At 53.6% G+C, this 11,545-nt stretch overlaps 2 protein-coding genes across 2 annotated transcripts in view; both read left to right on the top strand.

Moving 5' to 3' along the window:
* RPUSD1 (RNA pseudouridylate synthase domain containing 1) overlaps nucleotides 1–583 on the top strand; it is a 1,964-nt gene extending 1,381 nt beyond the window's left edge. Inside the window, exons 4-5 of the mRNA XM_009077471.1 lie at nucleotides 1–15; nucleotides 183–583. The exon at nucleotides 1–15 is cut by the window's left edge and continues 114 nt beyond it. Coding sequence (XP_009075719.1) covers nucleotides 1–15; nucleotides 183–583 — 416 coding nt within the window. The remainder of the gene's footprint in view (nucleotides 16–182) is intronic.
* Nucleotides 584–8,337: 7,754 nt separating this feature from the next.
* MSLN (mesothelin) overlaps nucleotides 8,338–11,545 on the top strand; it is a gene marked incomplete at its 3' end in the record, with an annotated part of 6,112 nt that continues 2,904 nt past the window's right edge. Inside the window, exons 1-7 of the mRNA XM_009077472.1 lie at nucleotides 8,338–8,383; nucleotides 8,789–8,820; nucleotides 10,200–10,285; nucleotides 10,651–10,777; nucleotides 10,854–11,044; nucleotides 11,138–11,228; nucleotides 11,338–11,428. Of these exons, the coding sequence (XP_009075720.1) occupies nucleotides 8,338–8,383; nucleotides 8,789–8,820; nucleotides 10,200–10,285; nucleotides 10,651–10,777; nucleotides 10,854–11,044; nucleotides 11,138–11,228; nucleotides 11,338–11,428 (664 nt within the window). The remainder of the gene's footprint in view (nucleotides 8,384–8,788; nucleotides 8,821–10,199; nucleotides 10,286–10,650; nucleotides 10,778–10,853; nucleotides 11,045–11,137; nucleotides 11,229–11,337; nucleotides 11,429–11,545) is intronic.

Here is an 11,545-nt window from a genome sequence, read left to right as displayed (position 1 = left end):
GCCAGCCACTGACAGGTGGGGGACAGGGCTGGGGCAGTGTGGGGAGCTGCAGCTCCGGGGGCTCTGACAGGGAAGCAGAACCTGGGAAGGGCTGAGGGATGCTGAGAGCTGCTGGGCTCAGTGTCCTCTGCCGGAGAGGAGATAAGCTGTATAGTGATTCCTTGGCTCCATTCTCCCCCCAGGGCGGACTCACCAGCTGCGGGTTCACTGCAGTGCCATCGGCCACCCCATCGTGGGGGACTTCACCTACAGCCACAAGAAGGACAGCAGTCCCTACAGGATGATGCTCCATGCCTACTACCTGCGCATTCCCACTGGCAAGGAGCTCATCGAGGTCTGCGCGCCCGACCCCTTCGTCACCGCCATGGACAGCAACTGGGTGCCACACCACGTCACTCACCGGCTGGATGAGACCATCCAGGAGCTGAAGGACAAGGTGATGCAGAAGGAGGAAGAGGAGGAGAGCCAGGAAGCTGTGTGTGGTGGTGGAGGGGAGGAGGCACGCAGCGAAGTCAGGAGCGCAGAGACAGAGGAGCAGCGAGCACGGTGCGAGCAGTGGTTGGCCGAGTGGGCTTTGGAGTGAGCACGAGCCATGTCCCTGCAATTCCAACCCAATGCTCCATTTTCATCCCAGTGGGTCCCCATGGAGCCCAGCGCTGACTCCACACCTGCACTTCCTTATGCCATGGCTTCCCTCACTTCTGGGGCTGGGATTAGGCAGATTTTAGCAGCAATTAGGATGGGTTTGGTTTTTTAATATCCATCATCCACGTGGCCACAGGATGCTCCTTTCCCAGTTGTGAGCCTCAGTAGCAGAGTCAGTGTGTCATGTACCAGCTTAGAGTGACCCCAAAGCTTTACATCCCTGTCCTGGGGCTCAGGCACAGCCAGGGCAACACAGGCACTGCCTTTGCCATGGACATTCCCACAAATTCTCCATGCTTGGATGCTGAAGTGCAGCCCAGCACAGGGAGGGAAGAACATGCTGGGTGCAGCTTCAGTGTCTGTGTTCCCTGTTCCCATTCCCTTTGCTCCAGCTGCTGCACTCACTGAGGTTGTGTGGGAGACTTGGGGGGCTGGAGCACAGCCTGGGGGCAGTGACACCCCCTCAGGCCCAGGGTGTTTGGCCTGTGGAGCTTGGCTGTGTGACAGGCACAGGAGAGGTCCCTGCCTGCCACCGAGGCTGTGCTGCCTGTCCCTGCCTCATGCTCCCTTCCTCCCTCAGCCCTTCTGTGGGGTTTTTAAAGGTTTGTTGAAAGTGAGTTGATACAAATGGATTTTAAACCTTTTTTTCAATTTTCTAGGAGAAGAATTTAGTCTTTTAGGGGGTGTAAAATATGGGTGGTCTCAGAAATGAGGTATTTTTAGTATTTCTGTGGTCAGAGAGCCAGCAGCCCAAAGCTTTTTTAATGGACTTTATTATTCCTTCTACTAGCATTGCCTTTTCCTAGCACCTGCTTTTGTACCAGGTGTAATCCTTGCTGACACAGGTCGAGGACATGAGCTCCTTTCTGCTTACCCAGACAAGGGGGAATATGTGTCCTGTCTTGGTCCCATGGCATAGCTCCTGGCTGGCAGGTCACTGGAGGATGCCAGGGCAGGTCCTTCACGCAGTCAGTTTGGGAAGACTCTGGAGCAGTAGGAAATAGATGATGCTGAAAGAAAGACTGAGGACTGATGGGATGAGCAGGCAGGAGCTCAGTTCTTGTGCTAGCACTCAGCTTTGCCAGATGCCAAGAAGAGTTACTCTGAAAGTGCCCTTGCTTTGCTGGTCATCCTGCTTTGCTTTCCCCTTCCCACCCTGCTCTTCCTCTGGCCCCCTTGGAGGACATTTGGAAGGGAGAGCAGGACAACTGAGGAGGGATAGAGTGGCTGGAGCCCACTGCAGACGTGCAGACAGCACCCATCCTGGGGACTTTGGCACCAGGTGCCACATCACGTGCCCAGAGTTGTTGTCATCATCCCAAGTAACATTCTGTAAGCTTTTCCTGATACCAAATAATAAGACTATGTTGTCTGTTTTAACTCATAGATGTTCAGTGACAAAATTCTAAGTGCAGGAATTTTATCCCTGGTTATTTGAATGTCATATTCATGCTTGTATTTTCCATCTAGTTTTCTCATGCCTGACTTTATTCAGCCAGGGGCTGGAAGAAAAGTGGTTCTATATCACTGAGTACAGGCTGGGCTGAGATGCAGGAGAACCTTGGAAAGAGAAGGAGCCACATTATTGATGCAGTGTTGTGCTCCTGTCACAATGCCAGGCTCTTACCAGTAATTCCTCTTTCCCACACAGCTGTTGAGCCATTTGCAGTAACGATCAAAGCCACACACAGACTTGTTGAAAGTTCCACAGTGCTTTGACTTGGCACTCCTGCCAAACAAAAGGTAGCATTACTGTGATAGCACCAGCTCATTACCATGACTTTCCAGTGACACAAACACAGGGGGATACAGCAGCAGAGATCCTGGTAATGGTGAGTAAACCTGCCTACAGAGTACTTCAACTCCTCGTCTTGGTTTAACCCCTGCCAGCTGGTTGCTCACTCCCCTACCAGCAGGATGGGGGAGAGAATCAGAAGGGTAAAAGCTAGGAAACTCATGGGTTGAGATGAAAGTTTAATAGGGAAAGCCAAAGCTACACACAAGCAAAGCAAAACAAGGAATTAATTCAGTGCTTCTCACAGGCAGAAAGTGTTTAGCTATCCCCAGGAGAGCAGGGCCTCATCATGTGTAATGGTTACTTGGGAGGACAAACACTATCACCAAAGGTGTCCCCCCCTTTCTTCTTCTTCCCCCCATTTTATATACTGAGCATGATGTCATATGGTATGGAATATCCCTTTGGTCAGTTTGGGTCACCTGTCCTACTGTGTCTCCTCCCAACCTCCCGTGCACCCCCAACCTCCTTTTCAGTGTGGCCATAGGGAAAGCAGCAAAGGCCTTGGCTTTATGTAAGCTCTGCTCAGCAACAACAAAAGCATCTCCATATTATCAACCCTGTGCGCTGCACAAATCCAAAACATAGCCCCATACTAACCACTGTGAAGAAAATTAACTCTACCCCAGCCCAAACCAGCACATTCCACCCCTTATTCCATACCATTTACATCATGCCCAGGTCCCACACTATTCAATACTAGTTCATTAACCACCACCCCCTTCCCATTCTTTGATATACTACACAGAAATTGTTCCTGAAAAATGTCACTTGAATTCATTTAGTTAATTTGGGCTCCTTCTGTTATGGTGGTCATTTGCCAGCAAGCCCCTGTCCACCCACCTGAGCCCTGCCACAGGATGAAGCTCAGCTTGCACTTCAGGGGCTCAATTTCAAGCTTACAGTCCAACATTAAAGTGATGGTGAAGTGTAACAGTGAAGAAGACAGAGCAGTAGAAAGAAAACATATTTACACATCTACATCACAGACATGGCAGTGATGGTTTTCAATGACATATTGGTTCCAATTGAAGGTGGGCAGAGGCCCTGGATAGATATTTTTTTCTCACACACTTGCATCCACAGGATCAGTGGAGACTGCAGTAAGATGAGCAACTGTATGGTGGCTAAAACACACTCCTGGACACTGAAGCACACAGTTAAGGCTTTAATGTGTAGTGTGTGTCTTTTAATCCCTGATACACAAAGCCCACACAGATGAGAAAGGTGTGGCTTAGAGTTAGAGGTCACAATAGAACTGGTTGCAGCACGTTAATCTGAGTTTTGTTAACAGAGATGTTTGCACTGTAATAAATATCCTCTGGAAAAATCTAACTAAATCTATAGGAACATTCCTCCTTGTTATGTACTACTCTGCCTCACAGAAATGACCTTCCTAGCACAGGGGTTTTTAAAAGTTACCTTTACTTACCAGAATCTGACCCACATGCAGACATAGGTCCATATTTCTTAGTCCATACGGACTCCTTGGAAAGGAAAGTGGTTAAAGCTGTGCACAAGTCCCTTCACAAGACCAAACTTCCAAGAAAGAAAAGTCACATCAAGGAACTTTCCTTAGACAGAATTTCAAGGAGTGCCTCTGTGCTTAAGGGTTTGTTTCTTACTATACTGCAGCCAAATAAGCATCTGTACAAAAATTAACCTGCTCATTTGCTATTGTAGTGGGCTGACCCTGGCTGGGTGCAGGAACCCCCAAAGCTGCTCCATCATTGCCCTCTGCAGATGGACAGAGAGAGGAAATACAACAAAAATTCTGGAGTTGAGAAATATTACAGAGAGAAAATTCTGGGGAAAGTTCTGAGATGAGATGTGCACTGACATCCTTTATACATCCTATTTATGCATGTCAAAGTCACAGGTTACCCCTGGGTGATTTAACCATTACTGTAGCTCACAGTGGTTTTACATCTACTTATCTTGCCCAAATCCTTGGTATTCTCACAGTTCAAAACTTGTGAATTTGATTACAAAATATCTGCATAATGAAATCTAAACTCACTCTAATTCAACAGATTAATGTATCCCAAAGGTTTACTTCCAGTTAATAAAGCACTAATGTCTCTTTTGTGTGAAAGGCAAATCCCTTCCCATTCTGCTACACCATGAGAACTTTAGTCAGCAGCACCTCTCCAAGACCTCCTTTTTTTCCTTACTACAGGACAAGCTGTAACAGCTGTGGTGTGAGCAGGTAGCTGTCACCTTGCCTTCACCTTGGTGCCACCACTGCAGGGTGGAGATGGCTCTGCAGGTGCCAGCCCTGGGCACCGAGCAGGGACAATAAGCTCCTGAGCTGGTGACACAGGCTTCAGGGCCATCTCCTTCCTCCCAGGTCCCATTCCATCTCCCAGGAGTGGCCTGAAGGGGAGAGGCAGCCATGGGCTGGTCCTGAAGCTATAAATTAATGCCATGAACCTGTTTGCCAAAGAATGAAGGTGACGTGCATAGGAAGTACTGAAAACTGATAGGTGAACTTTGCAGTGTCACAGGTGGGACTCAGCCTTCCCTCCCCATGGCCCTGCTGTGGGAACAGTTCCTGCTGGGGACATGTCTGGGATGATGCTGGTGGTACCTGGGGTGGTACCTGGGGACACTGATGGACCCCAGTGCTGGGGCCTGGCACCCTGTGCTTGTCCAGGAGTCCCTGCAGCACTCATCAGCCTTCGTGTGTGACACTTTTGTCCAATACCACAGAAAACAGGGAAATACGTATTTTCCTTACCCTGCAGAGAGTGTTTTCCATGTGCCCTTTGTGGCTCTGCTCCAGTTCTGTGTCCTGTCATGCTCCCTCCTCTCTGCTGTCACTGCCAGGGGCCATTGGCTGCAGCATCCTTGAATCCACTCGGGTTGTGTTCAGGTGTGTGACACTGTACCATTTGAAGTCCCTGCATTGTTGCACCTCACTGTGTTAAACGTGTCTCCTGCCCTCCACCCTCTGGTCTCTCAATCCAAGGCAGTCCTGGGGGCTTCCAGGAATGAGCCCAGACCGGCACAGCTGGAGCAGCCCTGGGGCTCCAACCTGGCCAACCTGTTATATGAGCACTGACATTCCTCCTCGCCCTGCTGAAATGCTCTTGGCCGAAACCACTGGGATGACCAACCCGAAAGCCCTCACAGATTTAGTAACAGAGATGACCGAGGATGATGGAGGCAGCTGGGGCAGAAGTCAATGCCCCTGCCTGTCCCCTGCCTGTCCCTGCCTGCCTCAGCCAGCACCAGCACCAGCTGCTGAACTGAAGAACACAAAAGGAGAAAAGCTCTTGATTTGGGAACATCACAGTTCTCCATGGCAAGGACGTGTGGAGCAGTACCAGGGCTGCTGAAGTTTAGGGGTCACACAGGGGAAGATGCTGCCATGCAAGATTTGTTGATTGGATGTTCCAAGGACTGGAGCATCTCTGCTCCTGAGGCAGGCTGGAAGAGCTGGAGGAGTTCAGGCTGGAAAACAGAAGGTTCCATGGAGACCTTAGAGCCCCTTTCAGTGCTTAAAGGGGCGCCAAGAGAGCTGCAGAGAGAGGCTGGACAAGGGACTGGAGCGATAGGACAAGGGGGAATGGTTTCCCACTACCAGAGGGCAGGGTTAAATGGGATATTGGAAAGAAATTCTCCCCTGTGAGTGTGCTGAGGCACTGGCACAGGTTGCCCAGAGAAGCTGTGGCAGCCCCTTTCCTGAAAGTGTTCAAGGCCAGGTTGGATGGACTTGGAGCAACCTGGTCTAATGAAAGCTGTCTCTGCCCACAGCAGGGGGTGGAATGAGAGCTTTAAGGTCCCTTCCAACCCAATCTATTCCATGATTCTATGATCCTGTGTAACTCCTACACACTAACCATCGTTCCTACAGTTGGCGCAGCTGGAAAAATGAGTGAAGTCTCAAAGCAATTATTTGCAATCTTCAAGATAGGGACTATTTTTAAGATTACAAACCTAGCTAGGGCAGAGAGCAGCTGGTCAAGGGGAGGGAGTGTCCCAGCTCACCCGGCACAGCAAGATGCAGCTGGGGCTTGCCACGAACCCACTGAGGCCCCCAAGAAGGGGCTTGGGCAGATGCTTCCCAATATGTTCAGGTTTGGGGTGGATCCTCCTGTGACAGCTCCTGAGGGTGTTTCATGGCCAGTTTTAAGCTCTACAGGGACACAGTGGATGTGATGACCCTCAAAGGCTGCATGATGTGTCCCTGTCCCCCTGCTCCAGTCATCTCTGGCCAGCCAGCCTAGGGCAGGGGCTGTGTCCCACAGGCAGCCTCATAACAAACAAGTTTCTGAAATTTTACCACTCCAACAGGAGCTATTTTTACAGTAAAACCTTCCAAAATAGAAACCAGCAATACCTGCGGGCATTGACCAAGCCCTGGTGCTGCAGGACCGGTTGGGGGACAGGATCAGCTGGGAACACCGGGGGGTGACAAACCCCACTCGGTGCTGTGCCAGCAGCTCCAGGGACCCTTGGTGAATGCTGGTGTCCCCAAATCTGGCTGAGAGAGAGATGCAGCCCTGCTCCAGCCAAGCCACCGGCTCCAACTGCTCTAGGCCTTCACTTTTCCTGGGATAAATGCTCAGATAACATTCACTGCTCACAGCATCAGGCTCCTCCAGGTTGTCATCCCACAGCCTTGGGAAGGATTTGCTTCCTTTCTTATTAGTCTCTTTCTTCATGGCTCATGCTGGATGGCGTTTCAGAGCATGACCATGGACAAAGCTGTAAACCAGGGAATGTTCGTGATTCAGGGAAAAAGGACAGGCACAAGGGAAGCAACTCGCAGAGGATTCTGAGCCCACCACTGAGCACACATCTGCTCTGCACCCCAGTTGCCCTACAAAATAAACCCCTGAACAGCGCAAAATATTTTTCACTCACTGGGAGGACCTTTATCTCCCTCAGGAACACAGAAACTACCAAACTGGATGCTTCAACTCCTTCTGGGTTCATTCTGGGTTCACCTGAATCCAAATTTCAATGTGACCCTTTTACAAAGGCAAAAATAACCACAAAGCAAAGCCACAGAGGAGGAAAAATCCCTGAAAAACCACTGTTGAGAAACTGCCCTGTCACACCCCGTGTTCAGAACAACATCCCCACCCCACACAGATAAGTGCCGAGAGCTCCTGGCGCTGCCCAGCCCCGGCCCTGCAGGTGGGCGAGCACCTTCCCAGCTGAGAGCTGCTCACGGAGCCAAATCACCCAGCACAGCGTGGAGGAGAGCAGCTCAGCACAGCCACGGTGAGATTTGGGGAACAGAATGAGGCTCAGCGGGAAAATGCCTTGCATCGACTTCAAAGGGCAATAACGGATTGCTGCAGGCAGCACCAAGCCCATGGGTGGGATCTGGGGAGCAGGGATTGCTTTTCCATCGAGGGGTTCCAGCTGTGGGATGTGGAGTGGGGTACAGGGGGAGGGCAACACCTGCTGAGGCTCCTCCACTGCGTTGCACTGGATTTCTCCCAGTCTGTGCTGGTGTGGCCCTGTGTGGAGCTGGGGGATGGAGTGGATCCTGTCCCTGCAGGGCACAGGTGGGAGGAGGGTGTTGGGTGTCAGAGGGGGCTACTTATTGTGAAATTTTTTTAAATAGTAGGTAGAGAATGAAATCCTGTTTTCTGTTATATAGGATTTAAAATCTGTCCTTGGCTGTGGGGGGTTTGTGCAGGCACATCAGGGCGTGGGTGACCACGCTGAGCCATCGTGATCCCACAGCTCCAGCCCCAGCATCAGCTGCAGGACCCCCAGTATCATCCCCAAGCACCAACCCTGAGTGTGGGACTCAGCTCCAGCCCCAGCATCAAGCGAGAGAATCAGCTGCAGGAACCACAGCACTTCCAACAGCCCCGAGCGTGGGACACGGCTCCCGGGACCCACAGAGAGGACGAAGCCCAGGCACTGGCACCATGGTGTGGGCAGCCGCAGCCCCCACAGCCATCGTTCTCTGCCTCCGTGAGTTACATCTTGTCCCCCTAGAGCTGCTCCGGGGTCTGCACCCGCGCCCAGCACTGGGGATGCTCCAGCCTGCGCTGCCTCTCGTCCCCATCCCTGCCCTCGGCTCCCTGCTCCCCTCTGAATCCGCAGGCGGTGGAGGCTTTTCCCAGGGGCAGATCTGCAAAGACAGGTTTCCAGGGACAGATTTATCCCTCTTTGTCTTCCAAATCCACCCAGAGCGCCCCGGGGGGTGCTCAGGCTGGGAGATGCTCTCTGAGCAGCAATCAGCAGCATTTAGCAAACCTCATTAACTTAACAAAGAAAAGGCTCTTCACAGGCTTTAAACCTGGAGCCGCTGTGGAACAGCTCCGACCGGTGCAAACACTCCTGGATGTTTCCTAACGTGCTCCTGCTTCCTTGCAGGTGTCTCCGCAGACCTGGTGAAAGCTGCAGCGGTGAGTGAGTCCCTGTGGCTGCTCCGCTGGCTCCCACGGCGCCAGGGCTTTCCCAGACCTCACGGCTGGTGCCGGAGCTGCTGTGGTTCCTCGTGCTCAGCTCCAGGGAGGCACAGCCACTGTCTCCCTGCTGTCCCCCTCTGCGGCCCGTGGCTCTGTCCTTGTCCCATCCCATCCCTTGCTCACCCGCTGCCCAGCAGCCTCCCTGCCCTGCTCCCAAACCAAGGGCTGGCACCCCGACGGGCACACTCAGCCCTGCCAGCTCCAGGAAAGCAGGGACAGACCCACTGAAGGGTCCCCCCCGCTCCTGAGAGCAGCTGTGGTGGCTTTTGTCCCCACATGTAGCTCAGGACAGCCTCGGGGCTGCTGCGGTTCTTTTCTGTTTGTCGCTTGCCGGCTCCAGCCAGGACAGATCCCATTCCCTGCATCTCAAATCCCTTCTTCCCAATCCTTGCTGAGGCTGAGCATCCCCCATCCTCCTCCCCAGGCTGCCCTGATCGTTGGAGTTGTCCTGTCTGCTGCTGAGCAGGACCCTGAGTAAGTACCAGCCCCAGCCAGGGGCTCTGAGGACTGGGGTGTCTTGGGAGGGTCTCAGGCAGTTCAGACAACGGGGCTGGTGTGGGTGGATGTTGTATTTCTCCCCACATCCATGTCACAGCTGCTGTGACAGGTCACTTGGGCTAGGGAGGATTTACAGCCTCACACGTCTGGTTCCATGCCTGTGCCTAAGCTGGGATTCCAGCTGCTCTAGCTGCTCTGGCTCCTGCTGTAGCACAAACACACCAAGAATTCCCTTTCCTTTATGGGGCTGCTGCAGATCCAGTGGGAGCCTCCCCTGAGCTGAAATCCAAGATCTGCTGGTTTCTGCCTCACCCAAATCCTGGGAAACGGTGGGCACCCCTGCCACCACCCCCAGCTGTGGGGATGGACACCCTCATCCCTGCCGGGCGTCCCACATGGCACCACCCTGGCACTGACATTAGGGGACGTTTTCATGACACCCCATGTTATTGCCACTCACCCACACAGCCGTGGTCAGGGCAAAGGAGTTTTCCAAGGGATCGAGGGGGTTTTCCCTCCATGGGGTGCTGTAGAGCTCAGGTGGATGGTGAACTGCAGCCGTGCTTCCCTTGCAGCCTCTCATCCTCACTCCTGCAAGGATTCCCATGCATCCCAGCCAGCGACCTGCCTGCTGCCGACATCCTCACGTTTGCCCAGGAATTGCAAACCAGACCAGCAGAGCTGAGCAGTGCCCAGGTGGGCACGAGGTGGGGCTGCAAACCCCATGGGACCTGACTGGGAGGAGGGAGTGGGGGGATGTCAGGACGAGGGGGCTGTCACTACCTTGGCATTGAGCAGCCCACCCTCTCTGTGCCCAGCTCTCCTGCCTGGCCCAGCTGCTCGCTGCCAAGAACCTGACGGACAATTTCAGCAGGTTCCCACCGGACCTGCTGCTCTTCTTTGAGTGAGTAGAGGCTGGCACATGGTGTGGAATCACACTGTCCAGTGCCCACCAGTATGGTCCTGGCACACCCCAGGGCACATGGGAGCTTCACAAGAACAACCTATGCCTGTGGGCACCTTCCAACCCACAAGGGGTATTCCTAGCCCTGTGGACACCCTGGTCCTCTTCTCACCCTATTCCTCCCTGAGGAGCCACACTGCCCATGGCATGGGGTACACGGGCAATCCCCATTCTGTGCCCAAGACCCTCCAGCCCCATGCAGCTCCACAGCTTAGGAGAGAAAAACAATTCTTAACTGCCTTTCCTGTGCCCACAAAAGCCCCTTGTCCCACTCCTCCCTACCACCCTGACTCTTGCTCCCACAGCTCAGCCAAGGTGCACACTGGGACCTGCAGAGAATTTTACTCCCGAGCCTCTCATGGGAACCTGGACCTGCTGCCCCAGGGCTCAGTCAGGAGGATGGTGCTGCTCCGTGGGGCATTGACCTGCCTGGTGAGTGGGGACTGCACTGGGGGAGGTCCCCCAGCCCTCCCCTGGTGGGTGTATGAGTTTGGTTTGTCTCTCCCAGGGAGTGCAGAGCAGCCACCTGGACCTGCAGCAGCTTGGCATCCTTGGGGCACTGGTGTGTGACATGGAGGCAGAGACCATCCCAGCCTCAGATCCTGGCATCTTGGAGAACCTGAAGCTCTGCCCAGTGCTGACAGGGGCGCAGCAGGATGCCCTCAATGCTGTGCTCCTTGCAGGGGGCACGGCCTATGGGTAAGGAGCCTCTGCTCTTAGAAGGGTGGGCAATGAGCAGGAGGGACAGGCATCCATGAGGATGCTGAGCTGGTCCTCCTCCCGATGCCACAGGGATCCTTCAAGCTGGGATTTACAGACTCTGGAAAGTTTGGGGCCCCTTGTGCTGGCATTGAACCAGACCACGCTGAGATTAGTGGCCAGGGTAAGTATCTTTGAGACCTCGGGGTGAGCTGTCCATAAGCAAGGTCAGCCCCGAGGCTGGGAGACCCAGCACCCTGTGCCCCCCTGACTCAGCACTCCCGATGCCACAGGGATCCTTCAAGCTGGGATTTACAGACTCTGGAAAGTTTGGGGCCCCTTGTGCTGGCATTGAACCAGACCACGCTGAGATTAGTGGCCAGGGTAAGTATCTTTGAGACCTCGGGGTGAGCTGTCCATAAGCAAGGTCAGCCCCGAGGCTGGGAGACCCAGCACCCTGTGCCCCCCTGACTCAGCACCCTCTGCCCGGCGTGCGGGAGG

This window comes from Acanthisitta chloris, unplaced genomic scaffold (genome assembly GCF_000695815.1).
Source record: "Acanthisitta chloris isolate BGI_N310 unplaced genomic scaffold, ASM69581v1 scaffold14036, whole genome shotgun sequence".
In the NCBI taxonomy this organism is placed as follows: Eukaryota; Metazoa; Chordata; class Aves; order Passeriformes; family Acanthisittidae; genus Acanthisitta; species Acanthisitta chloris.
This window is presented reverse-complemented; position numbering and strand designations above follow the sequence as displayed.